Source organism: Tauraco erythrolophus, chromosome 9 (assembly GCF_009769465.1).
Source record: "Tauraco erythrolophus isolate bTauEry1 chromosome 9, bTauEry1.pri, whole genome shotgun sequence".
Classification (NCBI taxonomy): Eukaryota; Metazoa; Chordata; class Aves; order Musophagiformes; family Musophagidae; genus Tauraco; species Tauraco erythrolophus.
Window position 1 is genome coordinate 13475576 of NC_141473.1, and position 26302 is coordinate 13501877.

The 26302-nt window shown below is 41.8% G+C and overlaps 1 protein-coding gene across 1 annotated transcript in view; it reads right to left on the reverse strand.

Moving 5' to 3' along the window:
* The window catches only part of SORCS3 (sortilin related VPS10 domain containing receptor 3), a 309066-nt gene that overhangs the window by 184436 nt on the left and 98328 nt on the right, over window positions 1-26302 (reverse strand). The window contains 1 exon segment of the mRNA XM_086616318.1: window positions 25116-25183. Coding sequence (XP_086472444.1) covers window positions 25116-25183 — 68 coding nt within the window.

Below are 26302 nucleotides of genomic sequence, written 5' to 3' on the forward strand. Positions count from 1 at the left end.
CAATGCACAGCAAAGGGCTGCATCACACTGAGTTTGAGGGAATGTATTAAAACATCAAGGCAGTACAAAGAGCTTTCACACGTGGTTCTGCCATCAGCCATAAACCAGGCTATGAGCATCTATTCTGTTTTTTTCCCCTCCGCATAAGAGTTATTACCTCTGGCTGGAAGCACTCACTAGGACCATGACAACATTTTGTTGTCAACTCCTCTGCTTAAGTTTCCCCACTGAAGAGAAAACAGAAGATGAGCATGGAGATATCTAATTCATCTTTGCAGAAAGCGTCTTCTGAGCTTATTTGCAAAAATAAAACAGGTAGTGTGACCAACAGGACCAAATAAGCATAGAAAAGGAAAATAAAGCCACAACTCCATCAATTCTCTAGGTTACATTCAGATCTGTCCAATACAGGCCCTTAGCTGAAGAGTCATAACTTCCATTTCAAAAGCATGAAGAGCTATTGACCACCTGCTGTCCAAGACCGCCAGGCCATTGGTCCGTACATAAGCCACAAAGAGAAATCATCACACTTCCATTGCAGATGAGCGACAGTGGTATTATCAGTTTGGCCCTGCATCACCAGAGGGAGAGTCTCCCACTTCCACTGCGACTCCAGGGCCAGCAATAGCATGAGGGTCTGCACAAGCTGCCTGCTGACAGTGTCATCTGGGCTGCTTCGATGCTCAGTGTATCTGCGTGCAGAACAAATGAGCCAGCATCCTCATTTGTCATAATCTGTGCTCACCAGCAACCGCCCGCCACTTCTACCATGTCAGCTCAGCAGCATCCTAACAAAGCAAAAGAAATCCTTCCCTTGCTCCCACCACATGCTCACCTCACCTTCAATCCCCAAACATTGATAGAAAGGATTAAAGAGAGTGCTGCTTAAAATAAAATGGATATAGGATTCAAAGCCAATTACCAAAGCATAATCTTGCTCAGATGGGCATGCTAAGAATAATTACTATCCACAAGATGAATGCTTTTTGGAGACACATTACAGAAGACTGCATAATTAAATATAGCAACCAATCCTCATTTATCTACCAAGCAATTCACATTTAAAAGCTCACCTGTATGTGTTTGGGCAAAAGCCACTTGGGAGTTCTCATAGCAGTTGAAAGTTTGGAGAAGAGCAAAAACAGAAAAATAAAAATAGCAGGAAAAGTAATCAGCTTGTCACCAGAGAAAAGGAGGGGACGGTAAAATCCCTCTCTGGGCGTTATTTGCCCTTTAAAATAATATCCTTTGAGAGAAGTGAAAACATCTTTGATGTCAGCTTACGCTTGGTCCAAACAAAAATCGTTTCTAGAAAGAAACAAACTGATGCAGAGGCAAGAGGAGGCACTGTGCCAGGTACAGTTTTCCCAAGACACTGGGTGCGGTGCCTGTGGACGGGAGGGAAACAGCAAAGGCAATGACTCTCACCACACCCCAACAGCTCCCTCGCTTTGCACCGGTCTTCCCTTATCCACTCAGCCAAGAGAAAACTCACACAAAGCCTAAGTGTGCCAGAGCAGTGATCAAATCAAGGATACCTTTAGTCTTCTGCACTCATACTGTTCCATTTCCAAGATGAAGCTGTTTGCAGAAAAAAAAAAAAAAAAGCCATTTTTTTCTTGGCTGCTTTGCAGTCTGTAGAGAAACATAATGCCCAGCATGGCATGCAACCTGACAGGTGGCCTGCAACCACGTGCCAAGTACCACAAGCCCTGCCAGTGCAGCATCAAGCTCTTCTTTTGCCATGTGTCACCCAAAGCTAGTTATGCCCTGCCTCTCCTGCTCCATGGATGCTCTTGCAAAACTTTGCCAAATGTTTTTTTTTTCACAGAAACATGTTGCCCTGAGTCATGATGACTACCATGTTGCAGAACAGCATAACTAGAATCCAGAGGAGACTCTCCACAAAGAACAATCTCCAGCAGCAAAACAAGATGGAGAAATCTACCTTCTTATTGACTGTGGTCCCAGATAACAACAGATCATCCTCCTAGAGAAACTGTTAGTCTCCAAAGATAAAAATAACAACTGTTCTCTGTAAGTCTTATTACGATTTTGCAAACATGCATTCAATCTCCAGCAGTCATATTTCAGGTGTTTGAAAAGATGCAGGCATGAATGCTTGGTTGGGAGATATTGGCATTAATCAAATATTCCCATGCAAAAAAAAATATACTGAGTCCCAATGACAATATTAGAACAGCAATGTTCATTTTAGTAACGGATTACTATAAATACAATTAGTAACTGAACAGGACAAATATCTACTCATCCCATAAATAAACTATTTATCTATCTTCTCTCTTAGTGAAAGAAAAAGAGCTTTAAAATTTGGAAGCCAGATGTACTTTCGTGGATAATATTCTCCGCACAGAAAACCAGGAATGGATATATAGAAAGTGACAGATTTTCAAAGCCACCTACCTAATACAGATGTCCAATTAAACTTAACAAGAGTTGATCTTCAGCTTAAATGTGCTGCTTTGACAATCTCAATCAATACATCTTAAGTTTTCCTACATCTCTCTCCTAAAATATCTTTCTTCTTAAAATCCAACCTTGTTCCCGAGAGATTCGTTTTCTCAGCAGCACCTTCCCTCCAGCCATCTAATCTTACTGCAGAAACTGTCGCATGTGACCTCCCCAACCAACCACACAACCTGAGCAATAAACACTGAACATCAAATATGCAAAAAGCTCTTACTGTTGACAATACATGAAAGAATGAGAGGCTGTCCTTTGAAAACTGTCAGTCAGGTGAGTAAGATAGCATTAAATCCTTGCAGACATTAACCAAAAAAATAAAGCTTTAATGCACCCAACTTAGGAGTTGGAAGCAGACGTGAGGTTTTGGGGAGCTTTTTACAACAAAGGCTTTTGATGAGTCCATGTTTAACTTTGTATTGAGAAAAACACAGGTACAAATAACCTTTGTCCTTAAGACACCTGTAATGCTGATACAAATAATGCAACACTTTCCATTTCTGTAATGGTCTAAATGCAATGATTTACACATTTCCTAACTGAGCAGCACTACCATCTCCATATTGCCAACGAGAAAAGCCCAGAAACCCCAGATTTTTCCTGAGTTTTTCAGATTGAAGCTAAACCTTCAAGTGTTGGAAAGCATCCATATCTTCCTCCTGGAGGATTTTGAAAGCTCCTGTATCCCACACAGGCTGATCTCTTGCTCCAACTGCAAGGCAGGGAAAGATTTATAGGGTCTTAAAAGACTGAAACATGGCTCAAGTCAGTTATAAGAGATTGATACTAAGAAAAAGAAATGCATATTTGCAATATTTGTTTTCAACAGACAGAACAAAAAACATCTGTACAATTCAATAAATACTCCATCTGACTTGATTTCATACATGGCCTCTGGTAAAATGACAATACATGAAGAACATTCTTTTTCTATAAAAAAGGCATTTGAAACCCTATCTACCCTGTGACATATTTCTTCTTCTTCCAGATTATCAGTATTTCAACACAAACTAATCCAAAAACATTGAAAGCAAGCTTCTATTTAATGAGAACCACCACCACCCGGACTGTTGCATAACCAACAGTTTCTAAGTAGGAAAATATTAAGAGGGAGTTGTGTTCTTAAATTTTATCTATACTGGGAAAACCATACTTAGACAAGTAAATCTGAGTCAGATCTTAGCTGCACTGTGTTAGGGACCTCCAATGAATCCAGCAAATATATTTTCTCAATTCACTGACCAAAAACCAGTTTTTAATCACATTGTGTAGTGAGGAACAAGAATTTGGGCAAAATTCACAGAACAAAACTAATTAAGTATTCCAGAATGAAGGGTATTCTTTGCAGGTGCAGGCATAAAATTTGGCAAAGCAAGGACTGGAGGGCTGTGTAATAATGATCAGACTGTGAAAGGTCTATAGTCAGATCCAATTCAGCCAGGATTAAAAAAAAATTATCTGCCTCTTCAAAATGGATACAAAAACTGAAACTACAAAAAAGGAAATTTTAGACCAAATGTCAGTAAAATCCTGTAATTTGCACAATCATCACTAGTGCTGGTTGGAGATACTTCATCAAGATGTCTACACAAACAAAGAAATTGAAGCATCACTTTCTTGTCAGATAGAAAATTCAAGTTTGGGCCAGCTCTGGCACTTAAGCCACAGAACTGGCTCCCAAAGAAAGTGACAGAAATCTCGTCGCTCAAATGCAACAAAACCTAACCAGTGATGTCACACCTACGCAGCAAAAAGAGAGTACAAGCATGCAGGGAAGATGCTATTATCTGCGGAGTGACTTGTCCAACTGGCCTCTCGTTCGGGCCTTCCCTTAGCATACAGTATCAGACACGCTGGCCCCAGAGCTCGCTCGCGTGTCACGGCAATCAGCTACAGACACTGCAGCATCATTTCTGTTATTTCAGCAAAACAAATGGAAGTGAGGGACATGTCACAATTTGCTTCATAAAAAAAGACTCTGATGGAATAAAGTCATGTTTGCAGAACGTAAATAGAGATTTCATAGCACCAAGTCTTCATTTTTATCACATCAGATAGCTCATAAGTTCCCTTCTTTCTAAAGGGAACTCTGAGGAAGGATAACTAAAGGTTGTTAAGACTTGCTGCAGCTTTGAGTTTATGATGTCAAACCGCTTTTTTTCCTAAACTACTTGCAACAAACGTTGCTAGGCAGAAAAAAACACAATATAAACACTTGTAAATGCTCTACTGAGATGTAGAAAGGTAGAAGGTGACTAGTGTTGAAATGACTAGATGAGGTTTTGATTTTAAAACCCTATAAACAACATAACACATATTTAAAGGCAGGGAATCAAAGACAGCTTTTTCCCCTTAATGCATGGGGATCTGCAATCCAACAGAAATATAAACTGTGCCTTATTTTGTGCTGTGTGCATCCTACCACTGCACCTGAAAATACATTAGAAAAGTAAATAACACAGTTGCAAAGCTGCAATAAAACATCCTAGTCCGGGAAGAGAAATTAAAACATCAGTACAATGGGCAGAGAGCAATTTTCAGGTAACTAAAAACATGAGGAAACACAAGCCAAGCTCGCAGTTCCAAAATGCAGAGCCATATTTTGTGTGCCAGAACGGCCAGACTAGCCAAGACCATGCCTTTTCAAAATAGTATTTCAGTTCCTGCTGTAGAAAAACTGGATGCTTTATCTGTAGCTCCTCGATCTTACACCCACAGCAAATAAAATCCTCCAACATTAATCTACTGTTCACTGTCTCCTATTTCAGTCCATAACTGGGGAACAAAGCCATGGAATTTTTGATTTTGTTCACCTTAAGCCAAAAGGATTTTTTTCAGGAGGAGCAATCAAAGAAGGAGCTGTGCACCTCACCCAATTTTCATGAGCAGTACAGTGCCTTTCACCCTACAGCTGCCCTTATCCCTGCCTGCCAAGGCAGATAGGATCTTCATCTGCAGGGACCTTCTTATTGCAATGCTGACACAGTGTCCTGAACACCTACCATTCAATGTACTAAGCGTCTCTATTCCTTGCTGGTGATGAGGAGTTGAGGCCACTCAGCACTATTTGCAGTTTGATAACAGGTCCCAGGCACTGCAAAGCCTGATGAAGGCTGCACTGAGTTTGCAGATGCACGCACATAGTAAGTCTATAAGCACCCATCCAGAGAGGCAGTCGTCAGCCATGAAGTATTTGGCAGAGTTGAAAATGAAAAAAAAGAAAAAAAACACACAAAACTTCTCCATCCTCAGTCTTGGGGAGGAAAATGTCCTGCTTTCAAGGGTCCTTTAAAGACCAAAAAAAGCTGCTCAGAAAAGAGAGATCTCAGTGAATGAGGCACTGCTTTATTTCATACCCCAGAATTTTATGCTCTCAGCTCTTTTTGCAAATAATTATAATGCTATGAAAGGGGAAGTGAGGAACAAAAGAGCTCCAAGGCTTGGTATTCATCATCAAGGAATCATGGCTGCAATTTGAAATTTCACAGGTGCGGAGGCTCTCAGACATGTAGCAAACCAGCCCGTCTTTCAGCATCACTGAATTTGGCCAACTCAGCCCAGAGACTATTTGCTGCAGCATCAAAAATGAAATGCAGTTCTAGCAGCAATGCAAATGAGATCACATAATTGAAAGACTGTATTAGTAAAGACTGAATATGTTTCCAGCCAACAAGCAATACTTCAAACTACACTGTGGACTCAACATAGAAATTATTGAGTAAGATTCTCTAGCCTGCACTACACAACCAGATTATCATTATTATTTCTTTGCACTTTAAATCTATGAATCTGAGCACGTGCAGAGCTGTACTTCTATGAAGTGCACCCTCTTGAGTCTTCCCTTCCCACGTTATAAACAGGAACATGAGAACTTTGAGGACATTGGATTTGGTGCCATGTGACAAGAAGAGAATCATCCAAATAAGAATCATTAGAGTGTGGAAAAACCTGCTGCCTTATGAAAAACTCCTGGTGTTTAATCGGAGTGTAAGTACCTGCCCTAGGGAATTAGAGGGCCTTTCCACTCGGTCAACAAAGTACAACAAGAGCCAAAACCTGATAAACTGAGGTTAGAGAAGTTTGAGTAAGAGGGTAATTTGTTCTATTTTGGGTGTTGGTATTTTTAAACAAGAAGGGCAATTCTTCTAGCAACACTATACTAATGGCTGAGGTAAATTCTTCATCCCTGCTGATTTTTCAATGAAGATGGGATGTTTTCCCAAGAGTTCTGCTCTTGATCAAGCAGGTATTAGTCTGGGAAATTAATCTGTTTTGTATCTGTGACAAGTGATTTTCTTCTACTTCATCACCTTGCACAGTGTCTGAGCACAATGCTCCTCCTGCCTTTATAACCTAGGAATTGTTTTAATAGTAACACAACGAGTCACCAGTGACACAGCTATTCCTTCACAATTTATTCACATAGCTGCTTCTAGACAATTTTTTTTAATTTATTTAGGTTTACACTTTCAGTGTAAACCAGTATTTTCAAAAAGCATCTGTTCCGAGGAAGACTCTAGTGTCAAAAGATTCCTTCTCTAAGGTTTATCTTACCATGATACTATCCCACTCTGCAAGCAAGTAATTATTCACTCGATATTTTTACTCTGTGAAGCAGGGCGACTGCTGGAGAGCAAAGCAACAGTGTTCCAGTCAACCAGGTCATATGAGGACTCTCTTTTTAGCATGATCCCTCCTATCCTAGCACCATGAGCTAAAAAAATATCACTATCAGGAGGTCCTTGCCTGCATTCACCTCTTTTCCTGGTATTACGCCTAAAAGTCTTCCATTGCTTAGCTTCACAAACACAACTGTTTAGGTTTAAACACCGATTTTGCCACAGCTTCATGCTTGTTTAAGAAACACTAGATGCAGAGCTGCTCAAGATCACCCACATTTCAAACATCTTTTTACTCTTCCACCAGCCATTCAGCCAGCACATTGTTGGCTCTGGTAGCACTTGCATGTTTCTAACATTGCTGCAACTCAGCTAGCTGTTGCCTGCTACGACCTCCATTGTGTAAATAGTTGGAGCGGAGGTCAAAGAGGTGAGATCACAATTTGTCATGCTCTCGAGCCATCAGACCCACGCCACCTATCAAACTGCACATCTGCAGTACAATATTTGGCTTGTTGATGGGATCTCAATTGGAACTAATGCACTGCAGAGAGCATGGCCCCAGTCTCAAGTTAACACTTGTTATTGCACATAGCCCAGTTTCCACGCTGGCTTCACTATCCCATTTACATAATATTCTAATGGAGGCATTTCAAGACAAGGTAGGATGGGTGACAAGATGAAAAAAATGTGCTGAATGCACTCGAGTAAAAAATATTCACCCTCTCAGCTCCTTCCATAGACAGCTTCTAATATGAAGCCTGTTGTGCTGCTCTTCCCAAAGGACGTGAGTGAGAGGCTCTCCTTTCACTGGACCACGGAAACAGAGTTAAGAAAAAGCCTTCAATGTTCTCCCTCCCTCCTAAGGGCAAGACTAACTAGAACGAGACGTCTACCTCAGAAGGCTGTCTAGCATGTAACTAAAGTTTGAACAGACTGGATCGTTGGGCCAATGGAATGAGCTTTAATAAGGCCAAGTACAGAGTCCTTCACTTGGGATGTAAAAACCCCAAGCATCGCTATAGGCTCGGGGAAGAGTGGCTGGAGAGCTGCCTGGCAGAGAAGGACCTGGGGGTGTTGGTTGACTACTGGCTTGATATGAGCCAGCAGTGTGCTCAGGTGGCCAAGAAGGCCAATGGATACTGGTGTCTATCAAGAATAGTGTGATCAGCAGGAACAGGGAAGTGATCCTGCCACTGTACTCAGCACTGGTGAGGCCGCACCTGGAATATTGCATCCAGTTTTGGGCCCCTCGCTTTAAGAGAGATATTGAGCTCCTGGAGCGGATCCAAAGAAGGGCGACTAAACTGGTCAAGGGGCTGGAAAATAAAACTTATGGGGAGCAGCTGAGGGAATTGGGGCTGTTTAGCCTGGAGAAGAGGAGGCTGAGGGGAGACCTAATTACAGCCTACAAGTACTTGAGAAGGGATGGTGGGGAAGTGGGGGAAGGGCTCTTTACATTAGTGATGGGTGATAGGACAAGAGGAAATGGGTATAAGCTTAGTCAGGGGAGGTTCAGGTTGGATGTTAGAAAGAATTTTTTCTCTGAAAGGGTTGTCAGCCACTGGAATAGGCTGCCCAGGGAGGTGGTTGAGTCCCCATCCCTGCATGTGTTTAAGAAAAGGGTCAATGAACTGCTTAGGGCTATGGTTTAATGGGTGATTAGGGACGGTTGGACTGTATGATCTCTAAGGTCTTTTCCAACCTAGAAATTCTATGAAATTCTATGAAAGTCTTTTAAAATGGAGACTTCCCACCTTGCCAAGAAATCCATACTCAGCTTTAAGGAAGTTTTTCCTAAAACCTGTCTCTGCACTGCTGCAAAGTACTCAGTAACTAGAGAACAGATATTTGAGGGCTGTAGTGGGGAGGAGTGGTTGTGCTGTATATAATTTATATACTTACAGGACTGCTGTAAGAATAAAGTGTCCAACTGTTTTTTCCTCAACTGAGCTACTGTGGCCTGGCACCTCTTCACTAAAATTAGCTGCACTTACAAATGTTACCATAGCATTTGTTGCCATATCAAGGCAACCTTCATAGGTGATGTCATTTACCACCAGAGAAGTCATCATTTGTCATACAACAGAACACCGGAGCTATCTGCCAGTTCCATGTCCTGATTCTTGCACATTTCCTCAAGAGTATCTATCACCTCCAGAAGACCACACGCAGGTTATGCATTATTGGAGGTTTTGGGAGGAAATTCCTGCTTGAGCTCTGTAGCACAGCATCTGCACCCAGAAGCCAGAGCTCTGCCTTGGCACCCAGCCCAAGCAGCATGCATCTCTTACCAGCTTCTCCTGAGGCACCGATTTCCACAGGGCTGCCCCAGGGTTTGCTCAGGGGAGTTTCTCAGACTAAGAACCTGATACATGAAGACATGTTTCCCTTCGTTACTTTTACAAGGCCTGACCCAAAGTCTGGAAAAGTGCCTGGAAATACTCTGAATTCCTCAGAATCAGAGTCATAGAATAGTTTGGGTTAGAAGAGACCTTTAAAAGTCACCTAGTCCAACTCCCCCAAATGTGGATCCTACATTAGTGACCTATATCTAAAATAGGTTCCTCTACGTATTTCCTCTCTCCAGGTTAAATAGTCATTGTACAATCCCTAGCCATGCACAAATTCTTCACATCTCTTCTATCAAACTTCCTTTACCATTCTGAGATGCATTTGCAGCTCAAGTGAACCTTAGCCGTCCGCTTTGCATCATCAACAACAATGAATCACTGAGCAATAATCCTTAAAGTATGTACATATAGCAATAACCTGCGAGCCTTTTCCTGATATGTGGGCACATTTAAACAAAGCCTTTTGCATTGGGCTAATTTTTTGCAAAAGCTGGAGCCAGAGTTGACCTTCTAGCATGTTTTTTCTTGTGCCTATTCCCAAGATCCCTTGCAGATTTTTGCCAAGAGCAAAGGCGAAAGTTCAGACATACAGGAAAAAAAATTCAATGTACTTCTGACTTCAGCCAGCCTTGAAAGTGTATTCTCAGATTTCTGTTGCACAGAAACAAAAAGGTTTTGGGGAAGCATCCAGTCTGTATGATTCTAACCGGACTTTTTTCTGGATCATTTGCCCACAATGAAAAGTTCCAGAGAGTAAGCAGCAGAAGAGAGAGGAAGGTTAAAAATGCACTCCAAATAATCGCAACAATACATTTTTCCTTGTCCTAAATAGACAGAGGGTCTGGGCCAAATTCCAAAGGGGAATTAAGTGGAACTCACATTTTTCTTGGCCTTTTGACTTACACAAGTTTCTTTATTATCACAGTATCTCGAACTGCCCTTATGTTCCAACATGTCATCAATGATGTTCCTGTTCTATAGAGGTGTATGCAATACCCTGTGAATTTACATCCATTGCAGACCATATCTTAAATAGCCAAAAGACAAAATTATAGAAGCGAAGCAAGAAAGAGCAGAAACCAGCTCATCAGCCTTGATCACCTCCACTCCACACATTCATTTTCCGTACAGAGATCTGGAAAATCTCCTTCACACACTGGACTGTAGCCACCATCCTTGCTTGCGTGGGCCACACATCACTGCACACCTTCCTGACCAGGAACAAACAACAGATGGTTTTAGAAGAGATGCATGTGCTGCCCACACTCAAGTTGGGAGCAAAGCACTGGCTAGAAAACCACAGCCGTTCCGCGCAGCAGTCAGGTCTGCTCCCTCTGCACTCTAAGCCAGCACGAACAGCAAAAGCTCCACATCTCTGAGTTTGAGAGAGCACGAAGCACTTTTAACAATCAGATTCGTGAGATTTAAGACCACTTTATGCAACACTTCTAAAGGAAAATCCCGTGCCTCCCTATCTTTTTTGAACATCCTTACTGTTCTTAGTATGAAGTATTAATCACATAAAGAAAAATAAAAACAAGGACAAAAATACCTTACATTCCAGCTGTCCTTTGGAAAGCTTGTAAGTCATCATGTTAACTGAAATCCATTGAAGCCATTAAACCCATTTTTTCCCCAAAGTCAGCTCTCTCCTTGAACTGTTTGAAATGGCAAGGGGAAGCTATAGCAGGACCTATTTACACCTCTGTTTGAAGGGGAGTCGATACTACCTGATTTCTAATTCAGATCCACCCATCACAATCAGGTACACAACACTGGTCCCTCAAACCACACGTTCCCAGCAACCTGACCACCGTGGTGTTGTCAAATTCTCTCCCTCCACTCACAAAGGCACCTTATGCTAACTTCAGAGCAGCACTTTCCAAGATCAATGATAATTGACTGATTAAGTATGCCTAATGCCGCCAGAATGTGAGCTGATTGTGTAATGGTGCTAATTAGTAACTGCCAGAGCTCATTTCAATTATTAACCTTTATGAATGTCATTTTTAAAGATAAGAGTTTGCAACAGGGCCTACTGCAGCATTTGTAATGGTTTTTGTCACACAGTATGAGAGAGAACACAGTGACCACTGAACCAGAGATAAGCATAGCACAAGAAAGAAGCCCTAGGAACAAAGGATTTTACCTTTGCTTCCCACAAGTGGTATCAAGACTTTAACAATAGAAAAGTGGAACATCTGCACCGAAGAATTCAAGAATTCACTTTTCCACTAGACCTGAGCTACTTGGCAATTGGACTGCCAAGTATCCCTCAAAAGCTTCCCAGCAGTGCAAGCATCAAATCAATTTCCTGATTTGCCAGGTGGGCCTGCTTGCAAAGCGCCACGTCCAGTGACGTTCTAGAAGCAGAGACACATGAGAAGAACAAGTGTGCTGTTGCAGTGCTGTTACATTCCATGGAAAAACGCTATTCCTATGTCTGCACAGTCACAACTCTGCAACAGAGGACATTTTGAGATGAACCACAGACATCAGGGTGCATGCACCCTTCTTGGATCAGATATAGCTAAATAACTTAGCTAGACCACAGCCTACTTAACTTCACTCTCACCTATCCCCCAAACAAACTACATGCACTGTCACTATTCAACACTGTCCTATTCAACAGGAACACTTCCAAAGAGGAAATATGGGCTTCTTCTATATCTTCCACCACACAACAGGGCCACGTCCTGTTACATAGCCAGACTTGTGCTCATCACCATTAAAATGTCACAGGACAAGAAACAAACTTTGCAGGTGGTGTGACTAGCACTCTTCAGCCCCTACAATGAGGTAGCATTGGTGCAGACCACCCTCCAAGTCCTCAGAGAGGCAAATGGCCCACCACAGTCTTCCCTGCCACATACTCTTCCAGAAAAGAAAAAAAAAACACAAAACAAACAAACAAAGCTTGTCTTGCTTCGTTTCTTGTGCCTCATACAAAATAGAAAATGTGCACTTGTGGGTACAAAGCTAAATGTGCTGTGTTAACTCTGTATTCCTCAAAGACATCCCTTTTACCTTTATTGGTTACAGATAATAGAACCAATGGGATTTTAATCTTCCGTGGGACATTTATTCTCTACTCTGCTACAGGCACGCTGAATGATGTACCATGGTCCACTGCTTACTCTGTAGCTTTAACTACTCCATGGCAATATAACATTCTATTTGAAACCTTACGTTTTAACAGATGATCTTACTGCTTGGTTTTCTCAGCCACACTTACAGCTGCAAGTAACTCAAAGAAAAGACAAGCCCTCCCACACACTGGCTTTATAGAGACCTATGTCTGGGGCACCTGAAGGTCAACAGCTTGTCAGTGATTCCTGAAGTGATTATGCGAGACCTATGGATGGATCATAGTCCTCTGAAGTCCTCAGGGAACTCACACATCCCTTGGTGCTGATGGAAGTTGTACGATTCCCCTGTTCCCACATCAGGCCCTCAGACCTATTCCTTGTGTGCAGACTACTTTTCCCTACACACTGTTCCTGACCTGCTCTGATCCTGCTGCTTGCTCTTTCCCTTCCAGGACCAGTAATCAACTAGGTTTCTTTCTTGAAGCAAATCACTACTACAATTTCTAATATTTCAGAGGAAGAGACGCAAGGGGACAGACCCTAAGCATACTTCTCTTTCCATGGGGCTGATTACTCCGTGTGAGCTTCAGACCCCCGTAAGTTCTGAACCCCTGTCCCAGTGATGGGTTGTTCTTCCTTTCTGCATACGTCTCCCTAGGTGGCTTTTGAACCTCCCAGAGCTTGTACAAACTGGTATTAGTCTCAGCTTATTGCTTGTCTGCCCCACTGCCCTGCACAGCACAGTGTATGAAATCAGACCCCAAGGTACGTGACTCTGTACCAAGACCCTGGGCTGAGAAGGTGCACAGCTGAGCTGCACACATCCATTCAACCCACCTAACTCTGCTATGAAGCCCCATGCTCCTGGCAATAGTTACAGATAGCTAGAGACAGTTGCATCTTAAATTCACCAGAACTCACTCAGGAAAGTTCATAGTGCACCTCTCACCTCTGGGCAAAACTATTACCCGACTTTGGGGTAAGGCTGCGCAGCAACGCTTGTCTTAACAGCCCAGTCATCTTCCTGTAACCAGTCTCCTAATATCATCTTTCTCACAGAGCCTCTGAGCTACACTACAAGATCCATAAAAGAAAATGTAACAGTCTTGTTACAGATGCCATACAATATTCTTAGATTTATCATGGGGTAGCAACCCTCAGCTATTCCAACACAGCATCAGATTTGCATCCCTGACCAGACTTGCAGGATGCTGAATGCCCAGCTCCTGCAGACAGCCTGTTGTTAGATTCGGGCATGTGGACAGCAAGCTTCAGGGATAACTGGATATAAGCACCTACTAATATTTATAGAGGCAATTCTCTAAAGTATCTGGCCATCGAAGACCCAGAAACAAGCCCTAATAATCTGGTTACAGAATGGCCTCACTAACCTTTTACAGCTTTTATTCAGAGGCAGACATCCTACATGTAAAAACGCACCAGCTTCCCATGATCTAGTAGTTTACAGGAGCTTTTATTTTTACTTGGTCAGGTATATACTGTAAAAGAACAGGCTGACAGATTTTATAGATTAAGAACATATGGTAAGTAAATAAATCAAAGGCTACATTCCAGGCTAGGGGAATGTAGCCCTTTGCAAATATTATTTGGAGAAGTGACCGCTTGGTACTGGGCACTTAACTTCATTAGAAGCCTAATCAATGTACCACAGAGATAAGCAGAGACACAGACCAGACTAAAAGAAAGATGGAAGTATTTCTTGCACGTTTTTTAACAATGTTTCTCCATCCTTCAGATTATTTATAGCTATTATAAAATGGCAGTGCATTTGGGGAAAAAAAAAAACACAACATAATAAAACACCAATATAAACAGACACAACCCATGTTAAAGTACTAAATTCTACCAGCTGCTGTACAAAGCATCAAAGATTTATATGACTTGGTCCCAAGCCTAATTGGAAAGAAAAGAAAAGTGGAGGGAGGAGGGAGGGGAGAAGAGAAAGGAAAAGAACAGCTCACTCAAAGAGAAACAAATCATGTAAGCTAATGGAAAGCCTAGCTTTAGTGTGGCTAGAGGAACCGCGTCCTGCGGCAAGCCATGAGTGGCACCAGCACAGAAACTGCTCAGAGCAAGAACCTGCTGGCTCCTGATCCAGTCCTGACTGCCTGGAGAGTAAGCAGCAGTGCCTCTCTCCATCTCACTGATCAGAGGCCAGGGGACTTTCTAAGCCACAAAGTCTTTTCATGTAACATAATCCTCAACAGATTTTTTTTTTTTTTTTTTTTTGCTTCTAGGAACCCGTCTGGACTTCACTTGAACTCATGTGAACTTTACCTACCAAAACATGTTCCAGGCAAGGAGAACCACAGATTAACTACCTGTTGTCCTAAGAACCAAACTCCTCTACTTGTTCTGAAGCTTTGTTCAATGCTCCTTTATTCATCACAGAACGGTTGAGGTTGGAAGCGACCTCTAGAGCTCATCTGGTCCAGCCTCCCACTCAGGCTGGGTCATCTAGGGCCAGTTGTCCAGGACCTGTCCAGATGACTTTTGAGTATGTCCAAGGATGGAGACTCCACAACCTCCCTGAGCAACCTGTGCCAGTACTCAGTCACTCACACAGTAAAAAGTTTCCTGATATTCAGAGGGAACCTCCTGAGTTTCAGTTTGTGTCCATTCACTGTCTCTTGCCCTGTCACTGAGCGCCACTGAAAAGAGCTCGGCTCCGTCTTCTCAGTACCCTCCCTCCAGATATTTGCACACATTGATGAGATCCCCCCTGAGCCTTCTCTTCTCCAGGCTAAACAGTCCCCGCTCGCTCAGCCTTTCCTCATACGTGAGATGCTTCACCCACCCGCTTTAGTAGAGACCATATCCACACCACATAATTTTGTAAGGTTTTTACCATACTCTTTTCTGGGCATCACTTTTCAGACTTTCCAAGTCCTACTAGATCTGATCTAGTATGAAAGTTCTTATGTAATTTAGTATGAAAGTTCTTATTTTGCTATTATCTATTTGCATATTTATAAGTTAATTTAATGTGTGGTTTTCATTAATATTGGCACATATCCACGTTGAATGCATCCGCTACTAATCTGTGCCAACGAAACTCCTCTGCACAGTAAAGAGCGATCAGAAAAAGACATTAGCAAGGTCAAAACAAATTCATCTTTAATTGTGGCTTCCTGCAAAAAGTTTTGCAGTCAGTATCCAAATCTAATTAGAATGTAAGATGAGATAACTCAACAAAAGGAGCAGCTCTCTAATGAGAGCAATGGAATTGCTGCTCCAAATTATAAAGAAGAGATGGAATAGCCAATTCCTGTTAATAGATGCAGCTCTGCTGATGCAGCAACAGTCAACACCCACAGGATCTGCAACATCAGGTTTTTAGCTATGAAGTCCCTCCTGAATGCTGCTTCGCTACTTTTCTAAACAAGTAGGCAAAGCACTACAAACACACTTCACCTGCCATCCGACAAGATGACTTCATAGAGACGGTGATGCTTCAAAACCACATTCACTTGTGGCAAAGCTTTCTCTGACCTTCTCCACCAAAGCCCCAGGACTAAACACCTGGGAAAATGACCTGAGCACAAAATTCCTTTCTGATGAGATAGGACGTCTACCTTCTTGAGAAGCTCATAATCAAAGAAATTCAATAACAAGGACCAAAAAAACTATATTAAATATAGGACACATAAGCTGCAAAAACAGAGACAAGCATATTCTTCCAGCTCCCTAGAACACCTTCCCCGCCCCCTCCCCCCCCAACAAATATCATTAATTCACACTGAGACCCTCATAATTGTATCAATACCAGAAACATCTTTTGGCATTAAAGTCCCTAAATTTCCCATTCCATAATCTAGCTTTCTGAAATGGAAAGACTAGAGATCTGGACAGGTTTACATTTCCATTATCAGGGTTATCAAACCCAGTCATGTGCCTGAAAGGACCAGCTGGAAAATTAAATTGTGTCAAAGATAGTCTGGGGTTTTATTGTGTGGGGTTTTTTTTAAACTACAAAGTACACTTTTAGTCCAATAAAATAGCTTTACTAAGAAAATGTGATAGCATCCAAGACAGCCACCAGTTGGGCAATGGATGGATAACCTACCTGTGGTGTAGAAGACTCAAATCCCTTGGTTGAATAAGACAGCCACAGTAGATCAGATCACCAATTTATATTGCCTGATAATCTGCCACAGAATATTCTGGGAAAAGTATAAGGAAGAGCTAAAAGACAGCATGATTCTTCTTCATGGTCTTAGAGATCTCCAAATCCCCAAACCACTAAAATAGTGTGGCATATCAGGTCTGCAGCAGAATCCCAGCTTTTCCATTAGAACACCTAAATCATGAACAGATCATTGCTGAAGAACAGATGACAAAAAATGGGTGACGTTTCTGCAACACTGATCCAAAAGCTGTAGACCTGTCTGCTCCTTGAATGTCATATCATAAAATAACTAATGTAAGCCACAGGCTACTGCCAAACTATCACGTTTAACAGCCACCAGTAGAAATATCCTCCATTAATTCACTGAATCCCTTTTTGAAACCCATTTACGCTTTTATTATTTCTGCCTCACAACATCCTGTAGCAATGAGTTACACAATTTAATTACTTGTGGAATAAAAAAGCACTTCCCTTTATACTTATTCAGAGCAAGGGCTTGAACTTGGATCTTCCACACATAAGATTAGTATCAGCCTCTCCCTGGAGAGGTTCTCAGTCTCTCTTGTTGGAGCTCTTTTGAGGAGTATAAATAATTCAACAGTTACAAGGGAGAGAGGAAAAGAGAGATGGCTGGGGCTCTTACCTGAAACATGGAAAATGAAAACAAAACACAGCTTGGTTTTGCCCTCTCTATGTTTTATCTGGAATTCTACCTTTGTCCTAAGAACATTCCCTGAAAAAGTTTGGAATTTGATAAATTGCCTTTTCTTCTTGCCTCCCTGTCTCCAGTCAGAAAACAAAATGTATCAAAAAATTTCTAAGCCTACTTGTTAACAGGCACATCCCAATAACCCAATTACCTACGAGATTAAAACTGATGTACAACCACATGACATTTCTAGACCTATTTAACAAACACATTCCTCACACAAACATATCTGCAGCATCCATCATTAGTGACCTGTCCAGCCCTCCCACAGCCACACATTTGGAGGCCGACAACAGCTTCACTTTCAAGCTGCAAAAGATCCGTAGATGAAGCACAGAGTGGGGATGTGTAGCACACGTTGAATAGTGAGTTACATGCACACATAAATGTGAACCTCTGTGCCACCACCATGGACCGACATGCAACACCCTCACCAAACAGATTCTGGGGCAGAATATAGTCACAGATATGAATAAAGCACTCTGAATACAGGTAAAGTTTTTAATTCACAGCCTAGCTAAAACACCATTACAATCTGCAGTTCTGTTTTTATTAATTCTCTCCGATTCAGCAGGAATTCCACCAAGGAATAGGGATGAGCAGATGCAGGGGAAGCACATTAATAAATCATAAGTGTCATTAAAATTTGTAAACTAGTATCCTCTGGGAAGTCTTGGCAATTAGTCTCAGAGCTTTCTTGGCAAACAAAAAATTAATAAATCCAAAAGGTCCCTTGTCTGATGATATCCCTATCCCTACAGAAAGGTCATTGATGGAGCAATTAAGAGACACAATGAATGGACCAGTCAGAAGGCTGATTCACAAAAGAAAAATGAGCTCCATGAAACAAGATCACTAAGGCATCTTAATAAGCAAAGGTGGGACTTCGAACTACACACCACCCCAAGACACATAGAAAGGCTTTTAGACTCGTGTTCATGGGGCTACTACTTTTCACATGATTTTTGCATTGACCTTCTTGGTCTCCTCTGTCTCTACGGCAATATTATGTGAGTGTTTGTTAAAGCAAGGAACCATCAGGAAGTAGTGGTATGAACCTTACTGTTAAAGCAAGAAAACATGAGAAAGTAGCAGTGTGAACCTTACTATTCTCTTGTGGGAAACTCCTATGGGATATAACAGGGCTAGGGAAGCGACGTGAAGAAGACAAACGAAACTTCTCTCCAGAAGTTAGTCATATACTTAAAGAATGAGATAAAGAATTAAAGAATGAGGTCTTACTTTTATTATCGAGTTTACCTAACTCTAAAAAATAGCTGTGAATTTAAGATAAGTCTATTAATTTTCATTATTGGTTCCCAAAACAAATGTTTAAAACAGTTTTAACTCATATTATCAATTTGTTGCAATGACAGCATCTCCTTCTGTTTTGAGCTGCAAAGAACGTATGCTCTGGATATCATCTGAGACTGTCTGGGACATTTGAAGAGGACTAAACCTATGGTTCATTCTGTTCCACTCCTCGAATTTTCTTTTTCTTTTTTTTTCTTCTTGTTTTCTTTTCTTTTTTTTTTTTTTAATTCCACTGGACCTTCACATCCAGCCACACAGCCTAAGCAAATCAAAACAATCCCTTATGTGCATTTCCTGAAGTCCCCAATAAAAGGGTTTTTTTATGTCTCTGGAAAGGCAGAACTAGAAGGATAATGAATCACCTCAAACCAGAAAAACATTTTGAATCAGGTCATAATTAGTTAATTCAAATGGTTTCACTTACACAGTGGGATAAGGTGGTCAGTGGTTATCACCATATAATAACCAGAAACTTCCAACACTCTTATCGCAGATACCTCTCTAAACCAGTAAACATAAGAAAGCTAAGTCATCTCCTTATTGCTCTTAATAGTTATGAAAGAGCACAGAAAAGCGATTTTATATACAGCCTTTTGTGAACATTTAGCATTCTTACAGTGTAACTTAATGCAATGCCTTTTACCCATTAATTTCCTTCCCGGCTGATCCTCAACAACTCTTCACCTGTAAAGCTTCTCTCTTGCTCCTCGTCACTAGAACCCGCTTTTTGATGCCTGCTGTAACACTTGTGCAGCTGGACAAACACAAATGTCAGGAACCTCTGCCAAACCTGGTATGTCAGCCTGAGCAAGAGAACAAGACCTGCTTCTCTAAAACAAGCAGGAATTTAACCATGAGAGCAAAGAATAAATTTTCACTTGGCTCAAGAATGCTGCATTTTCTATTCTTCACAGCTAGGAACTACCTAGCTCTTTGAGCCAAGGAACTTCTCTTTATTAAATGTCCATGATCTTCATTTGGCAGCAGCTAGCTCAGGAATGGGCCAACATGCAGCTACTGTGTATCTCCCAAATAGCTCAAGTGTGGTCTCCATGCCAAGATGGCATCTATGACTGACAGTCAGGCTGTGCTAAGCCAGGGTAAACTGAATCACCCATTGTGGGGAAATAGACAAATCAGCAAGAATGCTAAGAGGTTAAGAAATGCATTATCCTGGGATGCTGCTGAAGGCCCACACTAATTACAACTCAGGGTGCTGGGAGCTTTGAGGGACAAGTCTTATCCCACACTGCAGTCATCTGCTGCCACTTCCCATTCCCTTAGTTCTTCAGCAAACATAATTTGTACCTAGCAGCTCTCAACCACAAAGATTTTGACAGGTGGCTCCCATAGCCTGAAAAAACTAGCCATCACTGAGCTAGGCTCTTTATACATTCTAACGAACTACAACAGTGGAGTTGCCAAACTTCTGGGCACACTGGTTTTCAAAACCAAGAAAGGTCAGCGATGTGCTTGCACACACAGCTGGCTCCTTCTCTCCATGCCCTGATTGCAGATATGAGAAGTCCTTTTCTTCATCAGCACAGGATTTCTGCACTTTGCAGTGTTAAAAAATGCCAAATAAGATGTAATAATGGGAAGCATTATTACTTTGAAAACCAACTCCATTAATTTTATGCCTGAATACACTCCTCCAGAAAATAACATGTGTCTAAGATGCACGTTGTCAGCATAAAAGTGAAAAACAATAAATATAATCAAATTTGACAATACTGCAAAGAGATGTCAGCTGGTTACGGTAGTGGTCTGGAGACTGCATTTCAATACAGCAAGTTCCATAAAAACTACAATGCCTCATTGCAAAATGCGTGCAGCCTGACCAGTACTGAGCAAGAGGTTGTGGCACAAACCAGGAGTTGCCATTCTCAGCACCACAGTCTAAATAACACATTGCCACCAGGACAGAAACACTCTTTCAAGGAAGCTCTGGCTGCACCATGACCTATTTCAGGTTTAGCTTGTTTCACAGAGGATGATACAGAAATTTGAGTCAGGCTTATTGAATCTCCTGATCTCTGCCTTCTTACTCCTCTATCTTGGAGGCAGCTACACTTGAAGCAAGGAGACTAAGCCCCAGTTCCCAAAGGGGAGACATGGCATTTCACATCGTATTCACCGTTTCACACCTAGAGAGCAGCCCTATCTGAAGCCAGCTCCATGTGCAACACACAAACCTAGGGCACAGAAATCAGCATGAGCTGTGAAACTTTGCAAAGGAAACAAATACAGGAGGTAGACTGAAAGATGCTGATGGTCTCTGGAGGCGGTGGGAGGCTTAAGAGGCAAGGACATGGGAGGAAACAGCGTAAAGCCCTTTGGTAATTTAAATAGAATTGAGTGAAAGAGAGCAAGCAAGACATAAAGCAGCTTGCAACCAGGCTGAGAGGTTCTACTCCTCTCAGCTCCAAGCTAGAAGTTGTAGCTGCTGTGTTTTGCACCTATCTGTTAGAAAGCTAAAAGTTTTTTTTTAGCTCAGCATAGAGGTTAGACAACAGACCAACCTCTTCAGGCACAGCAGCCACAAAAGTGAAAAAAAATGCTTGGGGATTTTTGACTGCAGCTATGGAAACACAATTTGTTGGTTAACAAACAAGAAAACAGGAAGGAATATATGTAAAAAATCCTTCATCAATATTTTAGCCTCCTAACCAGAAAGCGTCAGTCATGATTTTGAGCACGGGTTAATGCACAGGCCAGCATTACGTGTCATTATGTACCATCAGATGATTTAGCTGGGACCACAGGCAGAGGAGGGGAACTCCAGGGGACACATCAAAGGTGGGTAAAATGGTAGCAGGGACTCAGAGCTGACACATGCAAGTGCTTGCACTTTGGAAAAAAGTCTGAACTACTCCCCACTGCCTAATTAGCTGATGTGTTGCAGTCATGGCTATCGCATTTATCATAAATATCGCCCTGCTACCTTTGGCTTCTCCTGTCTGCTGTATCGCCCTGCTGTCTCTTTGTCTTCATCTGAGATTGAAAGCTCCCTTGGGATGGAGGCTTTTTAGCTACTGCAATCCAAATAAATATTACTGTTCCTGGATACTAAAAAAGGCAACGTTGGAAAACCTTTTATTCCAGTTATCTTAGCGGAAGTAACTGCTCAACCCACACTGGCTGAAACAGTTGAAAACATTTTAAATGTTACAATAGCAACTTTAAATGCTTATCCAGAATGTCACATTCACATAACCCTATCTCAAAAATGTACAGCTTAAACAGGAGACAGGATTAGCAACAAGCAAGGAAACATTCACAAGGCTCTTCCTTTGCTTGTAAAACCTGTGAAATCTAAAAGGCCCACAGAATAAGAAAAGGAGCTCGATAGATTCCTCGTTTATTCACAAACACCAGAACGAAACAACTGGGCAGTAACAAGACTAACTAATGAAAGTACTTGCTACCTACCATACAACCTACAGAACTCTCCGTATAATATAACTGAACACAACATACACCTGAAACCAAAACTCATTTATCACAATCACAATTCCTATGGTCAGTTCTGGAAGTGTTATGAACACACACATTTGAAGAAATAAGCCCTTGAATAGACTTTAGGGGTAAAGGTCTTTTCCTTCAGGGCAGACTGCTTCAGTAGCAATGGTAGCCTTGTCTGTGGGTTTTTTTTGCCCCAGAAGCATGGATTTGCTTATTAGAGCAATGTCTGTGTTCCTGCATTCAAATGTTGGCTAGCATTTCCTCTGTCTAAACTCTTATCAGCCTGATATAGGAGCAGTTTCCAACGTAACTTTTAATTCTTCTCTCTCTCCCTCTTTTCTCACTCTTTTTTTAATTACATTCAGGATGTTTTCTTATTGATTTACTTGTCTTTGTATTTAGATGCAAGGATTAGAAATTTCTCTTATATGGAAATTCAGTTTTCCATTAAAAGAAGCCTCTCATGCCATAACCCAGGGGGAAACTGAGAAGAAGCTTTTGATGCATGAAGCAGGCAAAAGGAAGGTGATATTTGGAGATTGCATTGCACTCTGCTCTATCTCAGCATCCTTTGAAGCACTGCCCGGTGATTCATTGCTCTCTGCCACAGAAGCCACTCCTGTCTTGTGGAAGTAACTGCGTTTGCCAAGCGTTCAGAAGAGAGATCACGCAGCACTGCTGCTCAGATGAGCAGGACTCCTAGTTAGCAGAAAAGATGTCTCATATCCCAGGAAAACGAGAGGAGTTAAAAAAAAAAACTTCCTGAAAACGTCCAAACCTCCTTCTGATGATTACTTGACAGTTGCATTCAGTTTGTGACCCATCAGTTCCAGGGGCTCAAAAATGGCTTTGAAGGAGCCTACAAAAGGTAACTAAGGCAGGCAAACCTATTGCCAGAAGGCTTAAATTCACTCTGCAAAGACAGAACCTCCTTTTGAAATTTTCAGGGTCTCAAAAATTAAAAGAAAATATTGAAAAGTACCAATTTAAATAATGCAAAGATTCAGAGGCCTTGATGTGCAAATAGAACAGAAAATCCTGAGAAAAGGAGTTTCTCTCTTGGTTTACTGCTGCCACTTAGTATCTATTTGCATTTCTACAAGGTCCTTTCGGAAGAAACTCATAGCTGCTCTGTAAGACTCCACACTCCCCTCTGAAGTATAACATGGCTTAATCGTGAATTTTCTAGGTGGGAAACTAAGGTTTAGAGCCCAGAAGCTCCACCTACTAGCTCTTACCCTTGCAGACCTTGGAAGAGAACCAAGGAGGTTTTGACTTCTCAACATCTCTGAGTCTCTAGACTCCGCACTGGCCCCTATTTCACTGCAGAAAAGATGCAGAGGTGTCCCAGAACACCCTGAAACACACTTACAAATCAGTGTGTTTCCCCAGCTGACCAAGTACTGGATGCCTTCAGCTGTACTGATGACTAACTACATTTACATCACTCTGGGAAAACTCCAAAAAGGATGGTGCTATTTCCTTTCTGCAGAGCTCAGGTGACGCTGTGAGTTCAGTATTAGGACAGGATTTGCCTGCTTGTTACATTATGTATGTAGAGCAGATTGCTCAGCAATTATGTTTAAAGTACAATCACAGTGCCATTTGTACTTGTTAGGTAAAGAGTCAAAAGTTTTTTAAAGCTTTAATACCTTGAAAAGTACCAGGGTAAGTGGAAATGACTGTGTTCTCTCTTATTAGTGCACTGTTATTTATACTTTTGCAGATTAGCACGGTACAGTGCAATTAGGCTTTGGAAGTACTGTGCAAATTGAGAAGTTTCAAGAGCTCTACTGAACAATTAACCCTTAAACACATTAACAGGAATAAACCTGCAGCAGGTGCTCAAAGTCTGCTCCAAACAGGGGCTTTTCAATTAGCTCAGAAGAAAGAAGTATGAGAGACTATCTACCAAGAAGGTGCTCACACCTCGAGCAATGGTTACAATGCATTGACAGTTCCACCAACCAGGCTTTCAGCAGGTTGTGCAATAGCTGTAATACACCAGGTAAATCTGACACGAGACACTTGGTCTCACTCAAACCTTGGCTGCCTTTTTTTTTTTCCTAGGGTAAAAAACACTTAACAATTCTGTTAAAGGCATGCCCTTTCCACATCACAGGCAGGACGTTAGGAGGAAGAGCAATCCCCAGCAGATAGAAACTATTGGTGATTTCAGATGTCAAGGAACTTTCCTGTTTATAGGGGTGAGTTTGGAAGGTTTTTTTAGGGTTGAGGGGATTTATATTTATTTATTTTAAACACACACATACTCACAAACACAAACTCTGTACAGCAGCATGCTTCCCCAGCCCAGGACACTTCCATCTGCCACACCAGATTAGGAGTGTGGTAGGTACATGAGACCATGTGAGTCTGTCTATCCATAGCAGCGAAGACACCAGAACCTCACTGTGATATCTCAAGTTCTTTAGTGGCTACTGTTCTTACAGCCCAAGGAAACACAGATTCACTGTCAAGACGACCATCTCAGCTCACAGGGCTGAGGAATGTGGCTAAGATCAGCTAAGACTGTATCATGCACTGTGCTGTATAGCATCTTGGACACTGTTCTAGCAAGCATGTACCATCTATAGAGACTGTTTTCATTGCCAGCCTCACAGAAGAGACTCTGAAGAACAAAGAGACTCGCCTAAGGACACTCAAAGGCAAGAATGAAACCAAGCCCTTCTATGTGCCAGGGAAGTACTCTTACATCAAGAAACCCTCTTGTTTGCAGACCCCACTTCATTAAAGCAGTGTTTTCTTAATCATATGTTCCTTTTTCCAAAAGCAACTCCAGCTATCTCAGATTCCATTCCACCTCCTCCCCAACCAGCTCAGATATCCTCCTTGCTCAGTCTCCAGTTTTACAAGAGACACAGTGCAACCCCTCCATGCCAGTTGCTGCTATTTCTACCATCCACTTACCTCCACAGCGAGCTCTCCGTAACACTCCCCAAGTTGAAGTCATAGAGCTTTGTCAGAATGAGAATCACCTAGGGAGGTGGAAGGGAGGGAAGAAGAGAAAGGGAAGAGAAAGAGGAGGGGAAAAGAAAAAAAAAATTCCTTTAGACTGTGTAACAACACACAAGGCATTTGAAATCACCCACAGGAGAGTTTAGCATTTATCCATTGAAGTTGTGGTATTATAGGATCAAGTAAGTTTTAAAAAAACAAGAAAATCATTAGCTTAATGCATCATGTAACCAGTAACATTTATTTTAATCTCAAAATGTTTTGCATTTGAAATACAACATGCCAACAAGAATTAATCAAACATTGCGAGCTGCCCTCTCTACAACTATGGTTATTAAAGGCCAGAGACGGAATAAGATGCGCCCTTGTTAACTCAACAGCCCAATCAGAAACTACAGTCGACTTTTCCTGTTTCTCAAGGTGCTACCACAAATTGGTGAGTCTGCTTGGAAAGCATAGGCAAGTTTGTTTGTGGAGATCCCCATCCAGAAAAACAGACCCTTTTGCCCAGAATGAGCTTTGTTTTCCATCTGCTGTCACTGACTCCAGGAGCATGGGAATTTCCGCACGCTAACACCTTTCTGCAGTGGTAAAATAGAGGGACACAGAGCATGACGTTCAGCTTAGACACTGAACAAGACAAAACTTCAGCTCTATTGTTAGTGCTTAAGAAGAGTCAGAGCCTTCAGGACCCACTGACCAACTTCCCGGTGAGCCATGGACACTCCCAAATCATATCCTTCCATAACTGAGGCAGGAGGAAAGGGGAGTTAAGCAGTACGTGGGAGACCACTGGGGACTATAACTTCCCTCTGATATACTTGGTGCTCTGACCTCAGATTTCACAGATAAATGTAATCCTCCTAGTTACCAATGCTCTTCTCTCCCAGAAAGGCAGCTATGCACTCTGACAACCTGTGAGCTGCCGTGCAAGCTCCCAGGCTCAGAAGGGATGGGGACTTCTGCAGAAAGAACAGAGGTTCCTCAGTGGAAGTTAAGAATGTTGAGCATCTGTTCCTTGCTTTTTTAGCATAACTAAATGTGACTAATGTCACACAGTTCATTCCCTTGGAATCTACAGGACCGGCCTCAGGAAGAGCTCTAGGGCATCTCTCAATTTTTGTATTGCATCATTTTAA